The sequence below is a fragment of the Manis javanica genome, chromosome X (genome assembly GCF_040802235.1).
Source record: "Manis javanica isolate MJ-LG chromosome X, MJ_LKY, whole genome shotgun sequence".
Classification (NCBI taxonomy): Eukaryota; Metazoa; Chordata; class Mammalia; order Pholidota; family Manidae; genus Manis; species Manis javanica.
This window is the reverse complement of record NC_133174.1, coordinates 46,540,390-46,553,620: the sequence shown is the minus strand read 5'-3', so window position 1 is coordinate 46,553,620 and position 13,231 is coordinate 46,540,390. Positions and strand designations below refer to the sequence as shown.

Genomic DNA, 13,231 nt, shown 5'->3' with positions numbered 1-13,231 from the left:
CTTTTATATACCTGCTAAGTGTCCCTGAAATCTTCTTGGACAGTAGGAAGCCGTTTCTGAGGCACTGTCTTAGCTTTACTTTTTCACTTACCAACAGGTATCGGTGTGTTTACTGGAGCTTGTATTCCACCTGTTGACCTGCAAGCTTGTCTCCCGCAGTGGCTGGCAATTTCCCACAGCAGAGACCCGTTTTCCATCATTATATCCTGAGGGCCTAAGCCACCAATCACTTAGGAAACTGGTGTGCACACATACATTTTCTTTTTAGAACAGTGGGACCCTTTAAGAAAATGAAATGGTAAGAGGATTCCTAGGGAATATTCTAGAATGTCTGAGAAAACCAGCGCCATCTTGAAGCATGTGTGGGGCGTTCTATTCATTCATCCTTTTTTCCCACACCACCCTCAGGAAACTCCTGTAACGTGTGCATGGAAATCATTGAACTATGTCTGAACTGCACTCAATTGAAACAGTTGGGTCAAAAAGGAGTTCACTGGGAGCTGGGAAATTGACAGAAGCTTTACGGAGGAAGGACGACAGAGAGACCGACCAAGGGAGGGAGGAAGGGGACAGTGGAGGGACCAGGGTTCAACTCCCTAAGCCAGTGTGTCACTTGGGGATAATAACAGCTTCCCTTACAGGGTGAAGACTTGGCGACACTGTGAGACTGTAGTCCGCTGGTGGTGCTCAAAGAACAGGAGCCGCTGTGAGTACTCCGCCTCCACCCTGACCGAAGCCCGTCCCCACCGCCACCTATTTATTTGGCAGTTTGCAGAGTTCACTTCTTCTCATAGGAGGAGTAGGCTGGGGAGGAGGAGTGTGTGTGTGTGTGTGTGTGTGTGTCTGTGCGTGGTTGGGGATGATTACCCAGCTCGCCCGGGGGAGGGAAAAGTCTGGGAAGGGTCTCGCCCTAGTCAAAATGGAACCAAGAGACTGCCTCGCCTAAGATGGCGGCTTATAGTCCTCGGCTTCAATTGGGTTGCTAGAGAACACGAGCGGGTCCAAAGAGTAGCCGAGTCTCGGCCCGCTTTTCTCAAGGTGGTGCTCCGCCTCTGCTGGCGTCACGCGGGAGCCAGCGGCCTCCGTCCCCCGCCTCTGCCGCGGTTACTTCCCGCTTCTGGCCCTCATAAGATGGCGGTCGGGTCGCCTCCCCGCGGCGGAGCCGCCACTCTCAACATGGGAGCTGTTTACGCCGTATCTCTCTTCCCGTCTCCTCAACTTCCTCGTTGTTTTGAATAAACTTTATTGACTACTACTAATTGCATAACACCGCCACCGGGCTTTCCCCGGCGACTTTGCGGGTCATTTCTCTCCGACCCGGCCGCCGGTTCATCTCCTTCCTCGTTGGTTTGCTTGTGGCTATCTCCTCCCGGCCCAGGGACGCCGCCGCTTGCCGGCCGCCAGACTAGGCCCGAGCCGTGGGCTCCTGGAGACCCGAAGGGCCAGACGCAGGGCAGAGCTGTAGAGAAAACTGCCTTGAAGGAAAGCAGGGAGTCCAGGGCTGTTTGACCCAGCTGGTGGTTCCAGGGTAAGGCGAGCAAAGTTCGCAGCGTCGCCCAGTCGATCCCAGAATTCGGTGCGCGACGCCGGTGGGGCCGGAACTGCTGGCTGAGCCTCCGGTGCGCGAGGCGCCGAGCCTCCCCGGAGCAAGTCCGGCCGCCGTCGCTTCAGTGGCACTGAACTCCGCGGGCGTGAGGAATCCCTGCAGCTTTGCGGATGAGGAGGTCCTTGTAGGGTTCGGGACCGAAGACGTTCTTGTCACGTTTGGGGTCTGAGGAGGTTCCTGTCAGTTTGGGAGGCGTGAAGAGATTCTCGTAAGTTTCGGGGGCTGCAAGGAGACCCCTGTCAGTTTTGGGGGACAGGAGAGTCCTAGTCACAATTAGGACGCTGTGAGGAAATGCCTGCCAGTTTCTGAGCGGTGGGGGAAAAGAATCCTCCTTTAGTTGCACGAGCGTGAGGGCGTTCTGGTCAGCTTCAGGGGGTTCAGGGAGATCCTTTTTAGTTTCAGGGGTGCAACAGAACCCTGTTGTCTTTGAAGTAGAGGACGATATGATCAAGTTTGAAATTGAGATTGATTTCAGTTGTTGGGGTGATCAGTGAGACTCCTGACTGGTCGGGATTGGAATGATTTTGAGCCTGTGGATCATTTAAACTCTCAGAACACGACGCCAGAACTGTGATTTGAGTTGGGCGCCTAGTTCTTGACCGCCTTGTTCCTGAGGCATCGTATTTTCGAGTAATCTGTGCCTACTTCCAAGGGCTCCCTCATCTCTCCCTTGTTGTCCCTATTTTGGGAGGGAGGAGGGACTTTTCCCGAGGTACCCCCAGCCTCCTCCTTTAGGCTGTGGTTTGCGTCATAATAAAGACAGCTCAGGGAAGCAAGGTTACAAGCCAGGAGAGAGTGCAATGAGGAATGAAGGAAGCTTCCTGAAAAGGCGTCAGATACTTCCTTGCAACCCGGAAAGAAGTTATCAGTGACTCGGGGGGCCGAAGGAGGTAGGGAGAAAAAAAAAGCCTTCCGACGGCAGAGCGCCTTTATTTATTTGTTCAAGGAATTCTGGAGGCCTGTGGGCTTTTTCCGATTGCCCCCTACAGCCATACCAGCTGTGTTGCATCCCTGCAGCCCTAATTGCCATTTGTGAACTAAGGGTTGGTATTATGGGGGAACTGATTCACTCTGTAAAAAGTGTTGTTTGTACCCAGCCATCGTCCAGAGAGGACGCGCCTGCTGCCGCCTCCAGCTCCCCTCCCCTGAGACGCTTACGAGCCTGGCCTGCCAGAGTGCTCCAAGGCCAGGCGAAGATGGCCTCGGTGCCCGTGTATTGCCTCTGCCGGCTTCCTTACGATGTGACCCGCTTCATGATTGAGTGTGACTTGTGCCAGGACTGGTTTCATGGCAGGTAAGGAGGGCAGGCCAGGCTGGACAGCGTGCAGTGGCCATGTGCTTGCTGCCTACCTACTTTCTCAGCTCTGTCTTAGGTTCCTGCTCAGAAACTTTCCCCTCATCTCCCCAAGAATTAGCTCCAACTTAACTCCCAGACCCAGGTTCTTCCATCTCTTCTTGCTGCACTAGGGCCTAGCTTATACTGGCCTCTCATTTCTCTTTTTTTCATGTCCCATATGTATTTCTTCTTTTCACCCCGTTTGAATTTTTTTTTAAGAAAGTATTCCCTAGACACAAAGAAAGTATCATTTTTATATTCCAGTAACTTTGTTTTGCCTCACGATGGCTTTGAAGGAGACAGTACTGCATTTTTTTTTTTTTTTGCGATACTTGAGTTTACCAAACATGGGTTTGAGTTGTGGCTTTGCAACTTACTATCAGTGTCGTTGGGCAAGTTGCTTTGCCTCTCTGAGCCTCATTTTCTTCACTTATAAATTGTATCTAATACATCCTTCCTGATTACTTAAAGCATTTTGCATGCACTCAGTAAATGAAGGCAGAAATGCAATTATTTCATTTCTACCGTATTTATCTGAAGAACCATTCAACTAAATTCAATTAAGCAGAAGAGATATTGGGTACAACTGCAGGAGTGAAACCAGTAATGAGTTCTCTCCAGTTTGCATGTGTGCACAGAAGCACCTGTCACCCAGGATTCCAGAGTTTAGTGGATGAAGTAAAACAGTAATATTATCCCATTATTGGGACATAAATCCCACTATGGAAATAAAACTAAGAGAGGTTTGTACTCTGGAGTACAACAAAACGGTATATGGCACCCTCTTCCTGTTGCGTGTTAGATTTTAGAATTTTCAGTTGCCACTAGTCCCTTCCAAAGGAGCAGTTCCTATTATCACACCTAAGACCAAACTGAAGGTGCTGGTGCTGCTAAAATTCTGCTCTTAGCAGGGACTGCCCCATGCAGGATATCCAAATTCATATTCAGCAGATCTTTATTGAGTATTTATTGTGTGCCAGGTACATAGTTCTGCTTACAGCTTCATGTTATTTTATTTAAGAGGGGACCTAGAGGATCGGGCCTTTACCTTTTCCCTGGAAATAAATGAGGATTAAGATGTCTTTCAGGATTTCTGGTATATTTTCTAGTGCTGATCAAGTCACTCCTCTGCTTAAAATTCTTTCAGTAGTTCCCCTACAGAATAAAATTCGGTCTCCTTTGTGTGACAGACAAGACCTTTTGTGATCTACTTGTTCAGTCTCGTTTCCCGCCACTCCTCCTGCCTTGTTCTTTATGTCCCAGCAAGACTGAACTACTTTAAGTTCTGGGAGAATTTTATACTCTTTTATGCCTCTTTGTCTTTGTGCATGCTAGTCCCACAAATGTCCCCTTTTTACAATTCACAGCGTACCTCCTCTGTAAAAGGCTTCCTTCCTCTGGGTTCCCATTGCACTTTATGTACATCCTTATTGAAAGTAAATATTTCATTATATCATAGTTAGAAATACATCTGTGTCACTCATTAGCCAGAGCTACAGAGGGCAGAGGTGTCATCTTTTCATTTTTGGTATCCCTAGAGCCTAGTTCATTGCTAAATATGTAATAGATGCTGAGTATGTTTTATTTTTAATTTTGGTATCATTAATCTACAATTACATGAAGAACATTATGTTTACTAGGCTTCTCCCTTCATAAAGTCCCCCCAACGTACCCCTTCACAGTCACTGTCCATATGCGTAGTCAGATGCTGTAAAATCACTATTTGTCTTCTCTGTGTTGCACAGCCCTCCCGGTGCCCCCCACGCACTATACATGTTAATTGTAATGCCTTCTTTATTTTTCCCTGCCCTTATCCCTCCCTTCCCACCCATCCTCCCCAGTCCCTTTCCCTTTGGTAACTATTAGTCCATTCTTGGGTTCTGTGATTCTGCTGCTGTTTTGTTCCTTCAGTTTTCCTTTGTTCTTATACTGCACATATGAGTGAAATCATTTGGTACTTGTCTTTCTCTGCCTGGATTATTTCACTGAGCATAATACCCTCTAGCTCCATCCATGTTGTTGCAAATGGTAGGATCTGATTTTTCTTATGACTGAGTAATATTCCATTGTGTATATGTACCACATCTTCTTTATCCATTCATCTGCTGATGGACATTTAGGTTGCTTCCATACCTTGGCTATTGTAAATAGTGCAATGATAAACATAGGGGTGCATCTGTCTTTCTCAAACTCGAGTGCTGAATTCTTAGGGTAAATTCCTAGAAGTGGAATTCCTGAGTCAAATGCTTTTTCTATTTTGAGCATTCTGAGGAACGTCCATACTGCTTTCCACAATGGTTGAACTAATTGAACTAATTCCCACCAGCAGTGTAGGGGGTTCCACTTTCTCCACAACCTCACCAACATTTGTTGTTGTTTGTCTTTTCGATGATGGCGATCCTTACTGGTGTGAGGTGATACGTCATTGAGGTATTAATTTGCATTTCTCTGATGAATAGTGATGTGGAGCATCTTTTCATGTGCCTGTTGGCCATCTGGATTTCTTCTTTAGAGAACTGTCTATTCAGCTCCTCTGCCCATTTTTTAATTGGATTATTTGATTTTTGTTTGTTGAGGCATGCGAACTCTTTATATATTTTGGATGTCAGTCCTTTATCGGATCTGTCATTTATGAATATGTTCTCCCATACTGTAGGATGCCTTTTTGTTCTATTAATGGTGTCCTTTGCTGTACAGAAGCTTTTTAGCTTGATACAGTCCCACTTGTTCATTTTTGCCTTTGTTTCCCTTGCACGGGGAGATATGTTCATGAAGAAGTCACTCATGTTTATGTCCATGAGATTTTTGCCTATGTTTTTTACTAAGAGTTTTATGGTTTCATGACTTACATTCAGGTCTTTGATCCATTTCAAATTTACTTCTGTGTATGGGGTTACACAGTGATCCAGTTTCATTCTCTTACATGTAGCTGTCGAGTTTGCTAGCACCAATTATTGAAGAGACTGTAATTTCCCCATTGTATGTCCATGGCCACTTTATCGTATATTAATTGGCCATATATGTTTGGGTTAATGTCTGGAGTTTCTATTGTTCCACTGGTCTGTGGCTTTGTTCTTGTGCCAGTACCAAACTGTGTTGATTATTGTGGCTTTGTAATAGAGCTTGAAGTTGGGGAGCGAGATCCACCCCACTTTATTCTTCCTTCTCAGGATTGCTTTGGCTATTTGGGGTCTTTGGCGGATCCATATGAATTTTTGAACTATTTGTTCCAGTTCATTGAAGAATGCTGTTGATAATTGATAGGGATTGCATTGAATCTGTATATTGCTTTGGGCGGGATGGCCATTTTGACGATATTAATTCTTCCTAGCCAGGAGCATGGAATGAGTTTCCATTTGTTAGTGACCTCTTTAATTTCTCTTAAGAGTGTCTTGTAGTTTTCAGGGTATAGGTCTTTCACTTCCTTGTTTAGGTTTATTCCTAGATATTTTATTCTTTTTGATGCTATTGTGAATGGAATTGTTTTCCTGATTTCTCTTTTTATTAGTTCATTGTTAGTGTATAGGAAACCTACGGATCTCTGTGTGTTAATTTTGTATCCTGCCATTTTGCTGAATTCCGATATTAATTCTAGCAGTTTTGCAGTGGAGTCTTTAGGGTTCTTTATGTACAATATCATGTCATCTGCAGAGAGTGACAGTTTGACTTCTTCTATACCAATCTGGATTTCTTGTATTTCTTTGTTTTGCCTCATTGCCATGGCTAGGACCTCCAGTACTATGTTGAATAACAGTGGAGAGAGTGGGCATCCCTGTCTTGTTCCCGATCTCAGAGGAAAAACCTACAGCCTCTTGCTGTTCAGTATGATGTTAGCTGTGGGTTTATCATATATGGCCTTTATTATGTTGAGGTAGTTGCCCTCTATGCCCATTCTGTTGAGAGTTTTTATCATGAATGGATGTTGAATTTTGTCAAATGCTTTTTCATCATCTATGGAGATGATCATGTGGTTTTTGTCCTTCTTTTTGTTGATGTGGATGATGTTGATGGATTTTCGAATGTTGTACCATCCTTGCATCCCTGGGATGAATCCCACTTGGTCATGGTGTGTGATCCTCTTGATGTACTTTTGCATTCGGTTTGCTAATGTTTTGTTGAGTATTTTTGTATCTACATTCATCAGGGATATTGGTCTGTAGTTTTCTTTCTTGGTGGGGTCTTTGCCTGGTTTTGGTATTAGGGTGATGTTGGCTTCATAGAATGAGTTTGGGAGTAATCCCTCCTCTTCTATTTTTTGGAAAACTTTAAGGAGAATGGGTATTATGTCTTCTCTGTCTGTCTGATACAATTCCAAGGAAAATCCATCTGGCCCGGGGTTTTGTTCTTCAGTGCTTTTTTGATTACCGACTCAATTTTGTTGCTGGTAATTGGTCTGTTTAGATATTCTGTTTCTTTCTGGGTCAGTCTTGGAAGGTTGTATTTTTGTAAGAAGTTGTCCATTTCTCCTAGGTTTTCCAGCTTGTTAGTATATAGGTTTTCATAGTAGTCTCTAATAATTCTTTGTATTTCTGTGTGGTCCGTCGTGATTTTTCCTTTCTCATTTCTGATTCTGTTGATGTGTGTTGACTCTCTTTTTCTCTTAATAAGTCTGGTTAGAGGCTTACCTGTTTTGTTTATTTTCTCGAAGAACCAGTTCTTGGTTTTATTGATTTTTTCTATTGTTTTATTCTTCTCAATTTGATTTATTTCTTCTCTGATCTTTATTATGTCCCTCCATCTGCTTACTTTAGGCCTTAATTTGTTCTTCTTTTTCCAATTTCGATAATTGTGACATTAGAGTATTCATTTGGGATTGTTCTTCCTTCTTTTAATATGCCTGGATTGCTATGTACTTTCCTCTTAAGACGGCTTTTGCTGCATCCCACAGAAGTTGGGGCTTTGTGTTGTTGTTGTCATTTGTTTCCATATATTGCTGGATCTCCATTTTAATTTGGTTGGTGAACCATTGATTATTTAGGAGCATTTTGTTAAGCCTATGTGTTTGTGAGCCTTTTTGCTTTCTTTGTACAATTTATTTCTAGTTTTATACCTTTGTGGTCTGAAAAGTTGGTTGGTAGGATTTCAATCTTTTGGAATTTACTGAGGCTCTTTTTGTGGCCTAGTATGTGGTCTATTCTGGAGAATGTTCCATGTGCACTTGAGAAGAATGTGTATCCTGTTGCTTTTGGATGTAGAGTCCTATAGATGTCTATTAGGTCCATGTGTTCTAGTGTGTTGTTCAGTGCCTCTGTGTCCTTACTTGTTTTCTGTCTGGTGGATCTGTCCTTTGGAGTGAGTGGTGTGTTGAAATCTCCCAAAAAGGATGCATTGCATTCTACTTACTCCTTAAATTCTTTTAGTATTTGTTTCACATATGTTGGTGCTCCTGTATTGGGTGCATATATATTTATAATGGTTATATCCTCTTGTTGGACTGAGCCCTTTATCATTATGTAATGTCCTTCTTTATCTTTTGTTACTTTCTTTATTTTGAAGTCTATTTTGTCTGATACTAGTATTGCAACACGGGCTTTTGTCTGATACTAGTATTGCAACACCTGCTTTTTTCCCTCTGTTGTTTGCATGAAATATCTTTTTCCATCCCTTGACTTTAAGTCTGTGCATGTCTTTGGGTTTGAGGTGAGTCTCTTGTAAGCAGAATATGGATGGGTCTTGCTTTTTTATCCATTCTATTACTCTGCGTTTTTTGATTGGTGCATTCAGTCCATTTACATTTAAGTTGATTATTGAAAGGTATGTACTTATTGCCATTGTAGGCTTTAGAGTCGTGATTACCAAAGGTTCAAGGTTACCTTATTTACTAACTTACTGTCTGACTTAACTCACTTATTGAGCTGTTATAAACAGACTCTGATGATTATTTCTTTCCCTTCTTATTCCTCCTCCTCCATTCTTAATATGTTGTGTGTTTTGTTCTGTGCTCTTTTTAGGAGTGCTCCCATCTAGAGCAGGCCCTCTAAGATACCCTGTAGTGGTGGTTGGTGGGAGGCAAATTCCCTCAACTTTTGCTTGTCTGGGAATTTTTTAATCACTCCTTCATATTTAAATGATAATCGTGATGGATACAGTATCCTTGGTTCAAGGCCCTTCTGTTTCATTGCATTAAATATATCATGCCATTCTCTTCTGGCCTGTAAGGTTTCTGTTGTGAAGTCTGATGATAGCCTAATGGGTTTTCCTTTGTAGGTGACCTTTTTTCTCTCTCTGGCTGCCTTTAGTACTCTGTCCTTTTCCTTGATCTTTGCCATTTCAATTGTTATGTATCCTGGTGTTGTCCTCTTTGGATCCCGTCTCTCAGGATTTCTGTGTGCCTCCGTAGTCTGAGCAACTATTTCCTCCCCCAGTTTGGGGAAGTTCTCAGCAATTATTTCTTCAAAGACACTTTCTATCCCTTTTTCTCTCTCTTCTTCCTCTGGTACCCCTATAATGCATATATTGTTCCTTTTGGATTGGTCACAGAGTTCTCTTAATATTGTTTCCTTCCTGGAGATCCTTTTATCTCTCTCTTTGTCAGCTTCTATGCGTTCCTGTTCTCTGGTTTCTATTCCATCAATGGCCTCTTGCGTCTATTCTGCTTATAAATCCTTCCAAAGATTGTTTCACTTCTGTAATCTCCCTCCGGATGTCTGTAATCTCCCTCTGGACTTCATCGCAAAGCTCTTGCATATTTCTCTGCAGCTCTGCCAGCAATTTTATGATTTTTATTGTGAATTCTTTTTCAGGGAGACTGGTTTGGTCTGCCTCTGCAGATCCTCTCTCAGGTGTTGTCTTAACTATCTTGGACTGGACTAAATTTTTTTGCCTTTTCATGGTGATAGCGGTGGCTCTAGGCATGTTGTGGGTGTGTCAGCTGGGACAAGGAATTTCTTTCCTGCTTGCTGGATGCCTTGCCGTTCTCTGCTGCCTGTGCCAGTTACCCGCACTCCTGGAGCAGCCACTGGTTTATTCCCCTAAGCTGCTGTGGGCGGGGTCTCCGTCAGAGCAGCACAGAGCCCTCTGGGGAGTTGCAGGCATGCCAGGTGCGCTCCTCCGTGTTAGTGGCATCCCGTCCGGGCAGCTTTTTGCCAGCAGTGGCCTTTGGGTCTGGTCCGGGCAGCAGTGCATTGGGCTGGGATTCCAGTCGGCTGCTGGGGGTTCACATGCTCCCTCTGGCTCCACTGCGGGCGTGTGCAGGTCTCTCATGCATGGGCCTCTACTGGGCTCCTCTGGCTCCACTGCCGCCCCTGCATGTGAGCCGTGCCTGGGCTGTTCAGTCACGCTGCTGCAGGCTTGCACAAGTCTCTCCTGGTCCCCTCCTGCACCATTGGTGCACGCAATCTGCTCCTGGTCCCTTCTGGTGCCACCGTCCCCAGCACGCGCTGCCACTCTCCCGCTACTGGGCTGGTGTGCCTGGGTCCGAGCCTGTTAGATGAACGACTGGCAGGCTTCTTAGTGCCGTGAGGGGCTTCAGTGCTGCACCGCCTCCCCGGGGTTTAGGATGCCTAAGTTTCCCCGGAATTCCCAGCTCCTGGCTAAGTGTGCCGGGAGAACTTCGTCCAGCTATGGGGTCCCTGTCTCTTTAAGACTTGCAGGAAGCACTCGCTTTTCTTTTTTCTCAGAGGTGCTCGTTGCGGGGATCTGCCCACAGGTTTTGCTTTTCCGTGTCTTTAACATCCAGTACCCTGTGCACCTTGTGTCTGCGTTCCGGGTACGGATTTCTAGAGCTGGTTGTTTAGCAGTCCTGGGCTTTCAATCCCTCCCCATTCCTACTCCTTTCTTCCCACCGGGTTCTGGGGTGGGGGAGCGTTTGGGTCCCGCCTGGCCGTGGCTTGTATCTTACCCCCTTCGTGTGATGTTGAGTTCTTACAGATGTAGATGTATCCTGGCTGTTGTACTGCATCCACTGGTGTCTCTTTTAGGAAAAGTTGTATTTATTGTATTTTCATAAATATATATGTTTTGGGAAAGAGATTTCCTCTGAACCACTCACGCCGCCATCTTCCTATGATCCCCTGAGCATGTTTTTGAATGAGCAGATGAATGGGTCTTGAAAAAAGCTCTTGCTTGTGTAACTTTCTTTGGAGTGTTTGGGAAGTGTGTAGGTTCAGACTTGGATAGTGAACTCCTGTCATTGTACAGTGACCCTAACTCCACAATGTAGAAACAGGAAATAGAAACAAATGCTTACTGAGTGCATACTACATGCTAGGCCCCATTATGGGACTTTGTATAAATTATCTCAATCTGCAACCAACCTTGAAAGTTAGATATTTCTTTTTTAAATAATTTTTTCCTGATTATATAGGTAGGATATGCTAATTTTAGAAAATACAGAAAAATAAAGAAAATAAAAGTCACCAATGAGTGTACTGTCGAGCACAATCCACTGTTAAATTTTTTGTTGCACTATCTCCCATCTTAGAATATGACTTAGAATATAAACATGTATTTTTACAACATCGGAAAATAAATACCATTTCGTGTACTGACTTGTATTCCTACTTGTCATTATAATGTATTTTGCCAGGTTGTTATATACCCATATAAGCCTCATTTATAGTATCCCACCATGTATGTATCATCAGTTACTTGGCCATTTCCTGTGTGATAAGATACTTACGTTATTTCTATTTTTTATATTATAAATAATATTGTGATATGAGGGAAACTTTGGGGGTTTTGGAAATGTTTTGCATTTTGATATGGTTGTTGGCTAAAACAGAAACATTGTGGTGAACATCTTTGCACAGTAGAGACTTGACATTTATAAGGAATACCACTGAGGCCTTTAAGAATTCTAAATTTCCAAATATGGAAATGGATTTATGGGCCAGGCCCCTCCTTAATGACATTTCTGTGATGAGTCTTGTGCATCCCCTGACATAAGTTAACTGCCTTAATTTTTTTTTCTATGGAAGAGACCAAGTTTTTATTTCTTCTCATGCTTCTCTCTATGACCTGCCAGAGCATAATGAAGCCAGCTGAGGATCAGGTCCTTGGTGGGTGGCTGCTCTTGCTTACTCAGGGCACTCTGTCTCTCTTCCTCTAACACTCACACAAACCACGTTCACAGAGTGCTCCATTTAAATTTGTACTTCAGCACAATTGAAAATTACTAAATATGTAGACTTTTCATGATTGCTCACAATAGTTAAGCCCACAAATGCCTATAGGTGATACAAATATTTGATGACTTCCTTAGTCTAGACTTCTTAAAATCCAGTTAGGGATTACTAATGCCAAGTTACTCTAAACTCTAGAGAAAGTGGCACTACTTTCAAATCTGGGTTCAAATTCTGGCTCTGTTACTTTTTTTTTATCATTAATCTACAATTACATGAAGAACATTATGTTTACTAGGCTCTCCCCTACCCCAAGTCTCCCCCACAACCCCCATTACAGTCACTGTCCATCAGCATAGTAAGATGTTGTAGAATCACTACTTGTCTTCTCTGTGTTGCATAGCCCCCCACATTTCCCCACCCCCCACATTATACATGCTAATCATAATACCCCCTTTCTTCTTCCCTGCCCTTATCCCTCCCTACCCTCCCATTCTCCCCAGTCTCTTTCCCTTTGGTAACTGTTAGTCCATTCTTGGGTTCTGTGATCCTGCTGCTGTTTTGTTCCTTCAGTTTTTCCTTTGTTATTATAGTCCACAGATGAGTGAAATCATTTGGTATTTGTCTTTCTCCGCTTGGCTTATTTCACTGAGCAAAATACCCTCTATCTCCATCCATGTTGTTGCAAATTGTAGGATTTGTTTTCTTCTTATGGCTGAATAATATTCCATTGTGTATATGTACCACACCTTCTTTATCCATTCATCTACTCATGGACACTTAGGTTGCTTCCATTTCTTGGCTATTGTAAATAGTGCTGCGATAAATATAGGGGTGTGTCTGTCTTTTTCAAACTGGAGTGCTGCATTCTTAGGGTAAATTCCTAGAAGTGGAATTCCTGGGTCAAATGGTATTTCTATTTTGAGCATTCTGAGAAACCTCCATATTGCTTTCCACAATGGTTGAACTAATTTACATTCCCAACAGCAGTGTAGGAGGGTACCCCTTTCTCCACAACCTCGCCAACATTTGTTGTTGTTTGTCTTTTCAATGATGGTGATCCTTACTGGTGTGAGGTGATATCTCATTGTGGTTTTAATTTGCATTTCTCTGATAACTAGCAATGTGGAGCATCTTTTCATGTGTCTGTTGGCCATCTGAATTTCTTCTTCAGAGAACTGTCTGTTCAGCTCCTCTGCCCATTTTTTTAATTGGATTATTTGCTTT

At 43.6% G+C, this 13,231-nt stretch overlaps 1 protein-coding gene across 4 annotated transcripts in view; it reads left to right on the top strand.

Annotated features, from left to right (window-relative positions):
* Nucleotides 1–564: 564 nt before the first annotated feature.
* Nucleotides 565–13,231, top strand: part of PHF8 (PHD finger protein 8) — a 169,689-nt gene continuing 157,022 nt past the window's right edge. The window contains exons 1-2 of one of the 4 annotated variants that reach the window (XM_037010389.2): nucleotides 565–706; nucleotides 2,704–2,900. In XM_037010389.2, the coding sequence (XP_036866284.1) occupies nucleotides 2,803–2,900 (98 nt within the window). In that variant the 5' untranslated portion in view covers nucleotides 565–706; nucleotides 2,704–2,802. Of the gene's footprint in view, nucleotides 707–907; nucleotides 1,815–1,974; nucleotides 2,497–2,703; nucleotides 2,901–13,231 lie in introns of those variants that run through there. The other 3 variants (XM_037010388.2, XM_037010391.2, XM_073228035.1) reach the window with 3 other exon arrangements.